General features: G+C 36.4%; 4 protein-coding genes across 5 annotated transcripts; 1 reads left to right on the forward strand and 3 right to left on the reverse strand.

Moving 5' to 3' along the window:
- Positions 1-3727: 3727 nt before the first annotated feature.
- LOC107191752 (splicing factor 3B subunit 6-like protein) lies at positions 3728-4372 on the reverse strand. Its single transcript, XM_015580852.1, has 3 exons — positions 4236-4372; positions 4021-4139; positions 3728-3953 (listed from the first exon to the last, which is right to left on the reverse strand). Exons 1-3 carry the CDS (start codon positions 4266-4268, stop codon positions 3728-3730), a joined length of 378 nt encoding a protein of 125 aa, XP_015436338.1. The 5' UTR covers positions 4269-4372.
- Positions 4373-4817: 445 nt separating this feature from the next.
- Positions 4818-10843, reverse strand: LOC107191611 (probable elongation factor 1-delta). Of its 2 annotated transcripts, XM_015580685.1 has the most exons (9): positions 10740-10843; positions 8523-8654; positions 7295-7756; positions 6433-6531; positions 6179-6248; positions 5952-6115; positions 5570-5639; positions 5373-5498; positions 4818-5289 (listed from the first exon to the last, which is right to left on the reverse strand). In XM_015580685.1, the coding sequence occupies exons 2-9, from the start codon at positions 8613-8615 to the stop codon at positions 5135-5137; spliced, it is 1239 nt and encodes a 412-aa protein (XP_015436171.1). In that variant the 5' UTR covers positions 8616-8654; positions 10740-10843; the 3' UTR covers positions 4818-5134. The 2 variants fall into 2 exon arrangements, with proteins under 2 accessions (XP_015436171.1, XP_015436170.1); XM_015580684.1 differs by lacking the exon at positions 7295-7756.
- On the reverse strand, positions 8919-10695 carry LOC107191582 (protein artemis). The gene is made up of 2 exons (XM_015580643.1): positions 10438-10695; positions 8919-10101 (listed from the first exon to the last, which is right to left on the reverse strand). The coding sequence occupies exon 2, from the start codon at positions 10098-10100 to the stop codon at positions 8919-8921; it is 1182 nt and encodes a 393-aa protein (XP_015436129.1). The 5' UTR covers position 10101; positions 10438-10695.
- Positions 10844-11609: 766 nt separating the features above from the next.
- On the forward strand, positions 11610-15401 carry LOC107191669 (uncharacterized protein C18orf8). The gene is made up of 11 exons (XM_015580765.1): positions 11610-11798; positions 11865-12170; positions 12299-12473; positions 12542-12701; positions 12784-12889; positions 12962-13115; positions 13283-13346; positions 13456-13675; positions 14000-14169; positions 14257-14532; positions 14655-15401. The coding sequence occupies exons 1-11, from the start codon at positions 11679-11681 to the stop codon at positions 14914-14916; spliced, it is 2013 nt and encodes a 670-aa protein (XP_015436251.1). The 5' UTR covers positions 11610-11678; the 3' UTR covers positions 14917-15401.
- The last annotated feature ends 20 nt before the right edge of the window (positions 15402-15421 follow it).

Consider the following 15421-nt stretch of genomic DNA (forward strand, 5'->3'; position numbering starts at 1 on the left):
AACTGCATGTTCTAATCCTATGGCGTTAATGTAAAGAGAGCTGTTGAAAAGCCAGTAGCACTACGACATATTTATCCAGACAGCTGACAAACATACTTGCTCGAGTACCTACTTGATACCTACTCACTTTCGTAGACTTCCAGAGACAAACGAGAGAATCGCTGCTCACAGTGAAATAGTAAGTACACCCGGACAAAAGATAACGCTTTCTTCATACCCACGTTTAATTGCTTCTCCGTTTTCATTTGCTTCAACGTCATAATATTACCGTTTAACACATCAACACTCTGTATCGAATGATATTCTATCGTTGCAAAATCTTCTTCTTTCAAACAAATTGGTGTTCTTTCATTTTAAACGGTGGAACGATGAGTACGCGAAGTTACCTACGAACATCGATAATCGATATTTTGCACTAGCAACCTTGTCGAGAGCGTGGCAAGCGATAACCCACTATTCGATTCGATAATTAGAATTCCATCGTCGCGGCGATACGTTGCAGCAGCATTCGATAGCCAACGACCGGGTTCATGTGAGTAGTAAGAACTGCGTGAACGCGACTACGCATAAATAACGTCGTTGTGTGTACGCAACGTGTACGGAGCAACTGCGACGACAATGGACATAGTTGATCGCGTGAATAAATACGTATAGTATATATGTATACATATATTATATTGTGTGTGTGTGTGTGTGTGTGTGTGTATATATGTATGTGTATACGCTCATGTATGTACACTCACCGCGATACAAATCGGTAAGCAAGCAGCAGACCGTCGTCGGAACACGACGGTCGTCGCATCCCCTCGCTCCGCGTCTCCGCCGTTTCGCTTCTTCTTGTTCATTCATTCCTCCTCCTTCTCCACGCGACTCCGTTGTGTCTCTCGTGACTGACGTTAGATATCCGCATCGTTAGCAGACGACACACCGTAGTAACCCGTTGATTGTGCTGAACGTCGCGATCAACGTTAAGATTCACCAAAATACGATATCATCGACACCACGAAACCGAATCAACTGAAACAGAATATCTCTCTTGTCACCACGTGATAATCCCCGTCAAACGACGCCATTCGCAACTTATTTACGGCGGGTCGACATTTGCGATAAGACTAAAACAACTATTTGTAGAAACATACCCCTCATGGATCCAATAACATGCACAAACCGCGGTATTGCATTCGGTCGCCAGATGCAGACCAAATTTTCTCTCAGCATGTGTTTTCATTGTTGAAATAATTCCTATATGGAAAGTAACAGTGCCAAGCGCTCTATATGCAGACACAAGAAGGTATCTTATTGTCAACTGATTACATGTATACACATTCGAGCATCGAATTTCACCGAAGGGCGCAAACTTCTTCGGGGCCAACTCCGAATCGATCGAAGCACAGATGTAAACAAACAGGCGCTAGCGAAAATACATAATCGGTAATTGAGACAGCTTGATAATGCGACATCTAACGGTACTACCTACAAATACATTTTTTTCCCTGTTACCATCACGTTGGGTACCGAGGGTTTTGTTACGCTGTTGCCACATGTCCCTCGTTACAATTCTGCCCATCAGAAGAACGATGGAATACGTTCCGAGGCGAGATTTCGATTTTCGCCGAACGTAGGAAAAGAAAAGCGCGAGCGGAAGTAATCCGAGAATGGAACAATACGTCCCCCAAGTGGCTGACATATACCGTAAGCGCCCCTAGCGAAGAATTTTTGAACTATACTCTTTCTTAACTATTCTTAAATATGAACGCATCTAAATGTAGAATCTAACTTACGCCTTACAGAAGTGATAAATTAACAAAAATCACATTTCTACAATAGTATGATAGTGGTAGACAAGGTGGGCTGCTCTGCTTTTAACGAAAAGACCATTAAATCATGTGATATTTGACAAAATGTGACTTGAGCAGCCATCTTGTATGTTTACATCGGCGTCTGTTTCACCCTCACACTTTCTAAAATTCCAATTCTTTCACCATATGGTGTTTATTAGTGTTTATAAGGACCAGACCACCTTATGGTGCAGTCTACCTATGAATGCTATACCCGTTAAAACTTCATTTGTGCAATTATCTAGGCGTAAGTTGGTTTCTACGAAATCAACTCTCTCTCGTGCATCGGATGTACATATCTCGTCGCTTGTGCGAGCGCACACACACAGCTCACAGAGTTGCCCCCGGACGACGTACGTCAGACCCGTGCTTATTTATACCGCTGCTATAGAACTGTCAAAACAAAAAGTTTCATCGGTGTACCGAAAGATTGCGCTACTCTTCAAGTCTGGTGCGTCTAATCTGTCTAAACGGCGTGACGTGAACGTGGCGTACAGTGATCAAACTTGTTAACAGAAAAACAGCAACGGCGAGGAACACCCACGAGCAACCATACACAAAATGATCTACGTCATGGAAAAAGGTGTCGTATACTGCACGTGATACTCGCGACGCATTCTCAAGAACGTCCGCGAACGTCTCGCCAGTGACTCCGCCGCTACCACAGCAGTCAAACGACATTGAATCGTTTTAGGTGGTCATGGTACCGTTCACGTTTTGACTATACGAACTGTAACACGCCGATTTCGACGAATAAATGGGGAACATCCGTAATAATGTGCCCGTATTTAGCATGAAACGTTTCCGAGCGCGCAACAACACGATCAACCAGGCAGGCTGAGCGGGTTTTCGCTTTCGACTGAAATCGAATGTTCCTCCGACTAGCCGGCTGGCGGCGTGCTTGTGTTCAAATGTGCGTCCACCATGCGCACGCGTGCATCATTGTGTATGTACTACCGCTGTGTACATGGTATATAATACTACACGTACTACACGCGCATTTCCGCCACCATCCAGTATCGAGTGTCGGACAAGTACACTGTAGTCTGTCCGGTTCACGTTACAAAACGCTAGTGTCGATGAGATGAGTCGACCTTGGTCGACCTATTGAATTACGCGCGTGACACGCGCGAACCATGCTTCTTAACGGTGAATGTATATCTTTTTGGTTTACCTTGCGGAGGTCACGGCTGGTCACGGCTCCTCCTAGCGGATGTTATGCAGCGTAACTTACGCTCCCTTTCGTGATTCCCTTTAAAATTTTTCTCGTAATGGAACAAAAATATGAAAGTGCTACGAAAGATGCGCATATTGTATTCTAAATACGCATCAGTTCAAATCGGTTTCAATGATCTGGGCGTAGAATTTTCGCTAAAACCGCAGCTATTATCCAAGGCTCGTGTAACCGGTGAAATTCTACTCCGCAACCAGCTGTAAAAGTCGTATGAATTGTAGGAATTATGTTAATGCTACAACACTTTCACTCCAGTTTTTATGTATTCTCCTGTGAGCCATGAAACAGTACAAAATTTCCAAACTTTCAAATGTATACTTATTGAAGCTGACTGTGTTCACCAGGAAACACGATGTTATACATACATTATACAGTATACTCGTATTGTTCCAGATATAGAGTATAAATATTAATCCTTGCACACTTCGATTAGACGAATTAAAAAATTATATGCATTTATTGATTCGCATGTACAAAGTCAATATTTATATTTATACATACAGTCACATAAGGTACATTTAAAGATTTCGTTTGTTCTAAAGTTAGTCATAGAGCATAAATATTTAATTACAAAACGACTTATTACGATAATCATATAACAAAAAGTTTCTTAAACTAATACTTGAACTTAGCTTAGTTAAAAACTATTGTGCAATTACTTTTTTTCTTCGTTTAGATTATACTTAGTCTTTAATTTGTCTATTTCTTCCATCTTCTTATCCACATCAACTCGTTTAAATGCCTTATTGCTTTGATAATATAAAACTACTAAGTACCGATTGCAAACGTTAAAACCACTTAAATGATCACATGCATTTTTTGCGTCAAATATGTCTTCGTATACAACAAAAGCAGTTCCTCTTGTTTCAGCCGTATTACCTCTATGGAAATGAAACTTTTTATTCTATCTTAGTTCTCAACCTACATTTTGAAATCAAAAGTACTTACACCCTGATTTGCCGAATGGCTCCATATTTTCCAAAAATATCATACATTTCTTCAGCCGTAATTTTGTATGGCAAATTCCTTATATATAATACTCTGTTTACTTCAGGAGGTAATCTTACCTGTTAAAAAAACGTTTGAAACAATAACAAATAAAACAGGTTAGGTTGATAGTTATTGATGACAACGAAATTTCACGCATGAATTTGTACACTCACGTTAGCTCTTCGTTGCAGCATAGCCATAGTCATGTTTGAAATGTAAGTTTCTTGTATTTCCTAACGTAGGAAATAAAATTCCAGAATTAATTTTTTATTTATTCATACAAACACTACCTCTTCCCCTGACTGCCTTGACGTCGAATTGTCAAGTGTGTGTGTGTGTGTGTACATGTGCGTCCATAGCCGTAAATGGTGAATTGTACCAAATTGTATTTATGCCGCTAGATAGCAGCACTACGACGCGCTAGTTTGAGACCTGGAGAGACCTTAGAGGGTGTTAGAGGGTCTTTAGCGATAATAAACCCATCTTGTTATACAGAGGGTGTCTAAAGAAATAATACGAACTGCTTCATCTCGGCATAAAATTCGGATGTTGAATGTGTTAGTTTTGAACGTAAAAAATATGATTACAGAAAATTATATTCATAATTTTTATTTGTGACAACAATACTTCCGAAACATACATTTAAACATGATACTAGTAATTTGCATTATTTACTTGCAATATCATTATTCTTTCTAATTATTCATTTTTTACACGAATTCATTACGTTTTCACATTTCAATTTCATACGTTTAATTATATTATAAACATTTACAGATTACAGTAGTTTGTATTGAATACACTGATGCAATGATGCGCGCAGTTTAAAATCTTTATTGATTAGAGTTCTTAGATATTGTTTCGTAAATTGACCCATCGAGTATTAAAATTGGAATACAACGGCTAGATTTCTGATAATTTCTGGACAATCGTATTTAACATATAAGATGTACATAATGTACTCATCAAGGTAGATATTGCTAGTGGAATGAAGAGATGGCACAACAGACCAATGCTTGATTGCAATTAGAACCGTCAGATATCTTCTACCAAAAGAGTTTTTATAATGCTTTTATACTTTGTTAAAAGCTGCAATGTCGACACTTTGTACAAAGTCTTCAATTTCTTGAATTTTTTCTGTGAGCCAGTCCACCGAAACTTTTTCGTCTTCTACCACACAGGAAATCTGTAGTTTGTGAATTCCAAAGGCCAGAGGAACAAGTTTCGCTGGAAAAAGAAACAATTACTTTAATCCTTATCTCAAATTAGACGGTACATCATATATAAGAGTAGTTATGTTCGTAACCTACCAGCTCCCCATAAAAGACCATCAGTCTCAATCTTTCGTACTTCGGTTTCCATATCCTTCATGTCCGTTTCATCGTCCCACGGTTTCACGTCTAATATTATGTTTGACTTGGCAATCAATGCTGGTTCTGTAAATTATTACTATGTAGATATAATTTAATGGTACACAAGATACGAGATTAACATATTTGCCGCTCACTTTTGGATTTCTTTGCAGCGTATGCAGCCAATCTTTCTTCTCTAATTTTTGCAGCTTCTGCATCTTCTCCCTAGCAATTTAAGTATTTAAACAGTTTACAGTATGGGCTACAAATAAAAAGCTTAAGGTTCACTAATTGTACAATAGTGTCCGTGTGTTGAATTCATACAATAAATAAAAAAATATATTCAAATACATTGGTATTCTGGGAATATCTGGTGTACTATGTCTCGTAAATAACGTACGGAGTTAAATATTTTTGCATCCTATTCGAAAAAGTGTGTGAAATCTATTAAATGTATCGTGCAGAAATGATTTCAAATACTCTGTAAAGAGAAATTTAACTGCTTAGTGTTCTTTTGCACTATTTCTGCCCACTTGCCTCGGAATCTGAACCAAACAGATCAACATCCTCGTCATCGGCTTTTTCTTGTTTTTGTTTTCGAGTTGGATCAGACTTTTCATTTGGGATTTGATTAATCTTGTCTTCAAGGGCTCTAACACGTTTCTCCAGTTTGTTAATGATACTCCTTAATTCTTCTATAACTATGGTAAAAATTTTTCAGCACAATGAACATTACAGCTTTATTTAAATTGTAAAGTATTCACCTTGATCTGCATTATCTTTCTTGCTGTCGTTCGGAGTAATGAGACCAGCAACAGCTGCAATATCGTCCATCTGTAAAATAATTGTAACACCATAATAGTAGTATATAAATACTATAGAATGTAAATTATAAAAACCAATGATTTTAAAACAGTTAAACATTATGCCCACAGATTCACATTAATATTGGATATTATATTAGTAAGCAGGTTTGAAAATTTGTTACATAAGAGTGTGCAAAGGGTGCAGTACTCACACACTGTAAAGATTGTTTAATATGTTGACGAGCCTTGGCGACCTCATTGGCTAAACTTCCACCAGCAGATAAGATTGGACTAGTAGTTTGTTGATTTCCCTGTATCCACCAATATTAAAGATCAACTCAGACCACACTGACTGTTATAAACAATCTAGTATCTTACCTCCACCAGGATTTGTAAATAATCTTGATTAAATTCAATCTATGAGATATGTTTTAGCAAATTCGAGTGACTATGGACTAAATTTGACCAATATGAATGTACACTTCTTTAGTAATATCTATTTTTCGAGTTATAAAAAATTTACAGAAGCCAAGTGGAGACAGACATTATACAATATTAAAACTGAAAAAATACAGGCACAACTGGCATTCTTACGGCATATTAACACGTACTTGCTTGTACTTACTACAAAAGAGAAAAAGAAATTGCAACAACTGAATTATTATCTCTATATGTAAATCTGTTATTATTATACCTGTGTCCCAAACGAATTATATTTTTTCTCAACATATGCAACCAATGAACATACATGCAAAGCTTTCTTTTGATGAAAGAAGAACATGCAAAGTGCTAAATTACAAAAGAATAATTATGTACATAATATTTTCGACCAGGCACACACAATAATTGTGCTAAGAATAGAAATGTGGAGGTACTCAATTGCATGGTGATCACTGTACGTTAACAGTGTGTAATACAAAAGAATAATGTTCAATAAATATTCTAAATATAGTGAGCAAATTTCACTAAAGATTTAGGGAAGGAAATGCATATTGTATCGAACTAAATAAAATTTTATAAATATTGCGTGGATGCACACAAAACATTAAGTAACATATATAGTACAACGTATACCTGATTAGGTAATTGCTGTTCATTCCGTATTGGAGGTGTAACATTTTCTTTCACTTCCTTAATATCATTTTTTCCTTTTCCCTTATTTCTATGTCTTGTATCCGCTTTATTCTTTTTCTCTTTTACTTCTTTTGTATTATACTTCTTAGACATATCATTCGAAGAAATGTTCTCCTTCTTTTTTATGTCATTCTCAATATTATCAGACTTTTGCCTTTCTTCTACGTTTTCTCTTTTTTGTATATTGTATTCATTCTCATCTTTATTTGACTTTGAAACATTTGTTTTAAGATTTTTTAGATTGTCATTTGGAATATTTTCAGAAATTAATAATTTATTATCTTTAGATTTTTCAAACTTCGTTTTCGATGAAGAGTTACAATTCAAAATATCTTCACAGTCATTAGTTACAGAAATTTCAGATTTGAAGGAGCAGCTTTCCATTATTTTATGGGTCACAACCTTGAAACATGTTTCAAGCTATGCAAGTAGGAACTGATACCTTACAATTAATGTAAAGAATACAAACTAAATGAGGCATGTTTCTGTTACATGCTGAATGCATTTTTTTTTTAATGTTACAAAATCAACTGCACAGAAACCAAATAGTTTTAGTACAACTTTCATGCAATTTCCTGAATGCACTGAATATGTCATCGTTTAAAACTATATGTTGTATGCAATCATAACTATAAACGACTAAACAAAAAATTCAGAGAAAATTTGTTATATTCTTCTTATTATAACAATGTGCCATGTTTATCATCAGAAGTTTGTATTAAAAAATAATTACATTGTGTAACTCTTTTGAAGTTATAACTCTAAAGGGAATTCAATTTTTATAAGAGAAATAAAATTCCAAACACCATGTGAAGTGAGAAGCAGGTAAAGTGTTCCCTATCACCAGATATTCCCTGAAGTATGTGTTAAAAGTGTTAATTTTTCGTTAGTAAAAAAAGGAAAGAGATACGATACAAGGCAAAACAAAAAGGCATACATTAGCTGTAGATGTTGGGGGTTCAAGTTTAAAGTTTTTTGTTTGTAAACATATTTTTCATATAACTACTTTGAAGGTATTCTCGTTCAACTCTTATAATGAAAGTTAATAACAATCGAACATTCTTTGTAGTAAATGCATTGTATGTTTACAAACATCTTCCGACCCCTGTTAACAATTATCTTTATAACTTTAATATCATTGATGTATAAGTTAAAGAACAGTACTTACCTTAGCCATTTTCTCAAAATATAGTCGTTCTGCTTTGTCGTACGATGGTTTGTCGAACCATACCTTCTCTTGTGCTAATGCTGATTTTTCCATCTTTTAACTGACTTATTTAAGAAGAATGCAAGGAAATTTCTGCAACATGAAATGTAGCCTTTTAAGCATGAAAAATAAAAATCTAAGAAACATTCAAGTAATTTGTATTTATTATAAATACAATCTTTTTGTTAAGACGTATAAAACATAAAATTGCTATATAATAACGAATAAGGTAACAATACGATCTATTAAAATAGCTACATATAACAACAATCAACAATTTATTTACTAAATATTAATTGTTTTACGTTATTAATAATAAAGTATTTTATTTTATTATTAATAAAATATTAATTAATGTCATAAACTATCCTCATCGCTGCTAAAGTATTTAGACTTAAATGAATGGTCATTTAATACTTTATGATTAGGTAATTCCAATTTATATTCCTTCTTAACTGACTCTCGTTGATGTGGTTTGTTTGTTATTTCATTTAATAAAGAATAAATTTCTATTTCATTCTCAGGCTTAACTACACACGGATATATTTCCAATGCATTAAAATATTGAAGAAATGCTGAGAGTTCATTAAAAGAGGAATGTGTGGAATAGCATACATTAAATGTTCTTTTCTTAACATCATCCCATTCTCCTACTACACTTGTATCTCTTCCCCTCCATTTCATTGCAGATGGAATAATTGTTAAAATGTTTATGTCGCTTACATCGTGTCTACAGAATAAACCTGACTGGGATATTTTTTTCTTACACGCATGAATTGGTGTACTATATGGATTATTTGTGACATGATCAAGCAACTGATCAATTCGACAGTAACTGTCATATACATAATTTTTTACATGAATTCTCATATTTAAAAGTTTAGAAAGTTCTACAAAGAGAAATTCAGAACCATATGTAGCAGAACACTCCAGAATGACAACATTCATTGGGTCTTCGCTTAACCAAGCACGAACAACACTACTCATTTTAACTATACTTTCTTTTCTGGTAGGAAAAGAAGAAAAGTCATTACTCAAAAATGTTGTATCCAAATAGATTTTGGTAAATGTTTTAGGTAGTAACTTAGAGTTTTCATAGTAATGTAGTCCTTTTAAGTTTGGATAGTCCATTGGATTAATGCGAAAATCACCAGTATATAATACAGACACGTTATTTCTTTCAAACAGAAACATCACAGATCCTGGACAATGTCCTGCCGAAATACAAGTTACAGTAATAAGGATTTTTTCTTCATTCTGTAGTTTATATTCTACAACAACAGGTATATTAATATCTATTTCTTTAATAGAAGAGTTTTTACACTTAAATTTATTCTGTAACAATGCCTTTGTAATAGAACTGCAATAAAGATGTTTGTTATATACATCTAAATCCATGAAAAACATATCTGACAAACCATGCATATGATCGACATGACAGTGCGTTAGAAAGAATGCGGAAGACATTAAATTTTCTCCATCAAAACGATCCACAGAGATCCCAGGTATTTCCTTAACAAGCCCAAGAAAAGTTGACATTCTGGAACATATGTTGTATCCGTGTAATTTACAAACTGGCAATCAACTATACGAACATTTTGCTTGAAAGAAACACTACTATGCTTAATCTTAACAGATAATTTCAAAAATATTCTTCCCGTTACGTAAAATGTATTCCTGAAATGACTTTCAACCATGAAAATTCTTGTAATTCCTTTAATTTCATCTGACTTATAAACACTTTTTAAACTAGAATAGTAAGATGTATTATTCAAATAAAAATTAGTACTATAAATGACAAACAGATGGTTGTGGACTACATGTATAAATATGTACATACATAGAAAGATACATATGTACATAAGTAAGTACATACATATATTGATTCAATTTTGTAGGTTGTAACTGTAAATTGCACGTACACTGTATCAACAAAATAGAGATTTCAGAAGAAGTCAGCTTCAAACCAATAAACCAACAATTTATACAACTTTGTACGAACAATTAGTGAATTTAACAGAGGAACTTTAGTCACACAAATCCGCCATGTGGGGTATTGATCGATCGATTCGATGGTTATATTATATTGAAGTACACTCAGTTCGACATTCGTTGTTATTGCAAAACAATTAGCTATATAAGACGATGAATACATTACTTAAATATTATTAAATATACCTTGACTCGTCACAGATTGTCAGATTGATGCAACAATTGTCGGCTGGCCAAAATCTCGATAAGCCGGATATAACGTGCCAATTAAAAAGGAACAAACGCAATGCTGCAACAGCAGTGCTGGAAAATATCACCAGGGCATAGCATACATACATACATACATACATACATACATATATGTAAAACTGTACTGTATGACCAGGGTTTTCGATCCCAACTGACTGCTAGACTCAATACAGGTTTTGTTCCTTTTTTAATAATAAATTTTTAATTTCTCTCGTAATCTTCTATTTTTTGCGGATAAAATATTACATTAAAAAATGATCATTTTATACACATATGTACATTATTGCCCCGGTTTCGCTAACAAGGAATGGAATTTTGAAATGGAACAGAAAAGACATTGCATGTTAGGTCTATTCTTATATTTCGTCTGTGATTGTATTCTGAATTCATGCTTTATCGGTAACGTCGGGTATTGACACTAAAATGATAAGGGGGTTTCGGAGCCCCTAAAATATTTGACAGAAAATTTCATTCGGTATCAGGTTTGTTTTATATCTCGTCTGTGTTAATGTTTGCGTATAAACCGTATAAACATATTTTGACGATTTTGACTGTCGATGGTGTATCTTCTACTTAGCGAAAAGTAGGCATCGAAGAGCTGAATAGTTGTTTTAGAACAGTGAGTGATTATTGAGAATTGATTATTTTCTAACCAATAGTCGTTGATACATACCTACTTATATATGTAACAAGGCAAGGATTTGTTGCGTTTAGGTTAGGCGTAATACTTGCTGGTAATTACTAAATAGAAGTTATGCGTAGGTGTTTAGTTAGCGTAAATATGTGTCTTATTAACCAGGGAAGAGGAGGTCGGTCTCGTTTATAAATCCGTTGATTTTTTGAAGTACTAAAGGGAGCAGTTCGAGTTACTGTGACATGGCAATTGCGGAGCAAGATGCGGATGATGATTACTACTTGGAGTTGTCCTCCGATCCGATCAGATTCGAATCAGTCAGTAGTCTCACTAACGTATTTTTCGATGACTCGAAACAACAAGTGAGTATTTAGACTATACTGAGTGATTATCGACAAAGAAACGATGATAGAATTGTTGGTATTTAGGTATTTGCTGTTCGGTCGGGAGGCGTCGCAAGTGTATTGGTCAAAGGACCAAATGAAAATCTAAATTTTCGAATGGAAGACAAGGGACCCGTATTCTCCATCAAGTTTTCTCCCGACATGAACATACTTGCGATACAACGTACTAATGCATCGGTGGAATTTGTTAATTATTCTCCCACTGTTGGCTTAGACAACATTGAATATTCACAGCCTTGCAAAGGGAAGAACGCCACCATATTGGGATTCGTTTGGACTCACGGAAACGAAATACTACTTGTTACCGATTACGGAGTCGAGTTGTTTCAAGTACGAGCACTGATGGATCGTTTCAGAGATTATTTCGACATTTGGCTTTGTCGTGCGTGACGATGCGCCGCGTATCTACATATGTATATGTACATACGTATAATACGTGTTGTTGATTCGTATTTCAGGTTAACTCGGAGAAACGAAATGTTCGAGCACTGAAATGCTTAAGCTTAGACATAAATTGGTTCGTCTACTGTCCGCGAAGCCACTTGGTGCTATTGTCGTCTGGAAAACTAGGGACTCAGATGCAGGCGTTACACGTAACGCCCGGAAATCTTCATAAATTGACGAAATTTGAAAGTAAGCTGTAACAAAATAATTAGTGATTGCATACAGGAGGGCGGAGTAAAACGAATGAATTGCTTCAGTGGAAACTGGTACGACGAAACCGGGAAAACTGGCGGTCTCTGAGAGGGACGTGGCATTGGCGGTTCTATATGGAACGCCTTGTATTATTCTGTTACGGCATCAACTGTGTGCGAATCGTACGACAGGAACCGCGTCCGTCTATGTATACGCCGTCCATAAGTGGGTAATATTTTCGTGTCTCGTGGTGTTGTTCAATTTGTTCAGGTTCACGTTTCTCTATCTACTTACTTTATTTCTCTAGAATGACAACCATCAAGCGAAGTCATATTTTGCAACTCGATATGAGCGGTAGATTTGCCATTAACGTTGTAGACAATCTAATAATTGTTCATCATCAAGCTTCGAAAGTGAGTAATGCCAACAACAAGCATGACTAGAATTTTGAATCTCGGAATGGAATCGAAGCATACGTTTTTCAGACCTCGATGATTTTTGATATCATGCTACCGGGAGTAAGCGACGGAACAGTAATGCATCACAGCAGCGTGGCACCAGCGGAACCGATAAAACCATGCACTTTGAAAGTTCCGGGGGCTACTTTGTCGGAGCAGGTGTATCAGCCTTGCCAATTATGTATCCTTGACAAAGAGAACGAGTATGTTTTACTTTACACAATCGAGGCCGACAACCCAGCGTATGAGTTATGCCGGCTGCTTGAGATAGTCGTGTCACATAATATGTACGTCGGTCTCGAATGTCCTTATACACGTTCGCAATTGCTGTTCCTTAATACTTGACAGATTCATCGAATTGGGTTGTTTTTCAACCAAATATCGTGATAGATGCGAAGTTGGGTTGCCTATGGTAGGTAGGTCCTTTAAAGCATTGAAACTAGCACAGTTAGCATATTTTAATCGAATGAAAGGAAAACGAATCGCGGAATGCTCATTGTTCGACCCCGATTGGTGATCAGGTACGTGGAACTGAAGTTGGAAGCATTGGTGAAACTTATTACGGACAAAGTGATATTGGTCGAATTTTTAACGCAACGAACGAACGCGAAGCAGATGTTGATACAGGTACTGCAAAGTTTCATGATGAAGTTACCTGTTAGTTTAATGGATATGCCGATTATATTCGACAAGCTGAATTCTGTGTATAGGAATTATCTGGAGAGTGAAATACAGAGTCAGGTATTGTATTCGCATGTCCATTTGTGTCGTTATATCACCGACGAGGTATAAGAGTAGACCTAATACCAAATCCATTTTTGTGGCTCACTTTTCTGGGGCGTCGACGCCTTATTACCATTTCAGTGTTATTACCCACCTTTTTAATAACGTAGATTCAATGTTCTCATAACGTAGAGGTCGCTAAAATCACAGGCTTTTTAAGGCTTCGGTACTACAGATTAGGTCGGGCCGCCAAGTCCCGTAAGGTGAAATGTCCACTTCTATACCTCTTTGTGGTTATATTTTCCGAATTCTTTCTCGTGTATTTCAATGCTTCTTGTATAGATGGGAACTCCTTTGCAAAATAACGCGAAGAGCATTATCGTACCGCCGGAAAATTATAAGTACAAGCTTCTGCTCGATCAGAGCGACATGTACAGTCACATATTATCGAAATTTCCTGAGAACACAATCGAACCGAAAATGATGGTGTGGGTTCTTCTGGAATACATCAGGTACATATATTCATCGTCTCGGTTCTGGCGTTCGTGTATCGGATTGTACATATGTACAATATATCTGTTGTGTTTGGTTCGTTTCAGATCATTGGCGGACCACAAAATACCCGTGCAACATTATCTACACGAACTGGTGATCACGACGCTGGTGCAGCGAAAAGCTTACTACCAGCTTCATCAATTGCTGCAATATCACGTGGTTGCTGACTCGAAACCTTTGGCCTGTCTGTTACTTTCTTTGGAAAATCTTTATCCGGCTGCCCATCAGCTGGCCTTGGATATGCTCAAGAGATTGGGAAATGCTCACGAAGAAATAATCGAAGTCCTTCTCTCGAAGGGCCACATTTTGCCTGCGTTGCGGTAAGCTGCTGTTGCGCGCTATAAAGGGCATCATTCTGTCTTGTACAGACCAGAATAATATCTTTCTTGCACTCTTACTTTCTTTTCCGTATCGTGTTTTATCGTGTGTGTTTCTATTTCAGATACATTCGATCCGTGGGAATGGTAGATCAAGTTTCCGCCAGAAAATTTCTAGAAGCGGCAAAAACAGCCGGGGATTCGACATTGTTTTATTCGGTTTTCAAGTTTTTCGAACAGCGGAATTTGAGGCAGCACAATACGACAGCATTTGCGAAGGGAGAACACTGTCAGGCTTACGTTCAACATTTCAAGTATTTATTTCAGGGAACGGATAACGAATGTAATTCGGATGCCAATTCTAACGTCACTACCGTTTCTTCTTGAGATGATTCTGTCTTTCTTTCTCGTGTTCCGTCTGGTTACGCCAATTTCTTCGTGTTATCGTAATGTCATTGACAATGACAACGGTGACGGCGATTAAAGCCACAACAACAAGAACAAGAACAATAAAAACCAACAACAGCAACAATAACATCGACAGTAATAGCAACAGCAGCAGAAATCACAGATTACAAGATAATTTCCGTATATAATATAGAAGAAGCAAAAACTAATTTGGTCGCGTTGCGATATTTATTCGCTCTTTTTTCGCGGTTTCTCTCGTGATACACATACGCAAAGCATATTTCTTATCGTTTATTTAAACGCATTGCATTTTCGAATACAATTTTTTTCCACTGCTATCGATACGACATTCGTTTCTCGAAATGTTTACGTAATCACGGAGAAATACTAATTCGAAAGACGGCGCTACAACGAAACAATAGCCCGTAGGATTCAACTACAGAAGCACACGCTAGACCAAGACAGGAAGAAAAATGAGTTCAAC

Source organism: Dufourea novaeangliae, unplaced genomic scaffold (assembly GCF_001272555.1).
Source record: "Dufourea novaeangliae isolate 0120121106 unplaced genomic scaffold, ASM127255v1 scaffold228, whole genome shotgun sequence".
NCBI classification, from domain to species: Eukaryota; Metazoa; Arthropoda; class Insecta; order Hymenoptera; family Halictidae; genus Dufourea; species Dufourea novaeangliae.

Coding starts and splice junctions, on each gene's coding strand:
- LOC107191611 (XM_015580685.1), bottom strand. CDS start 8,615: ATGGAAAAATCAGCATTAGCACAAGAGAAGGTATGGTTCGACAAACCA. Junction 7,757..8,522: donor ATTTTGAGAAAATGGCTAAG/GTAAGTACTGTT, acceptor ACATGTTTCAAG/GTTGTGACCCATAAAATAAT. Junction 6,116..6,178: donor GAAAGATAATGCAGATCAAG/GTGAATACTTTA, acceptor TTTTTACCATAG/TTATAGAAGAATTAAGGAGT.
- LOC107191752 (XM_015580852.1), bottom strand. CDS start 4,268: ATGACTATGGCTATGCTGCAACGAAGAGCTAAC. Junction 4,140..4,235: donor TGCTGCAACGAAGAGCTAAC/GTGAGTGTACAA, acceptor TTTTTTTAACAG/GTAAGATTACCTCCTGAAGT. Junction 3,954..4,020: donor GCCATTCGGCAAATCAGGGT/GTAAGTACTTTT, acceptor TCATTTCCATAG/AGGTAATACGGCTGAAACAA.
- LOC107191669 (XM_015580765.1), top strand. CDS start 11,679: ATGGCAATTGCGGAGCAAGATGCGGATGATGATTACTACTTGGAGTTG. Junction 12,702..12,783: donor TATGTATACGCCGTCCATAA/GTGGGTAATATT, acceptor TTATTTCTCTAG/AATGACAACCATCAAGCGAA. Junction 13,676..13,999: donor AGAGTGAAATACAGAGTCAG/GTATTGTATTCG, acceptor CTTCTTGTATAG/ATGGGAACTCCTTTGCAAAA.
- LOC107191582 (XM_015580643.1), bottom strand. CDS start 10,100: ATGTCAACTTTTCTTGGGCTTGTTAAGGAAATACCTGGGATCTCTGTG.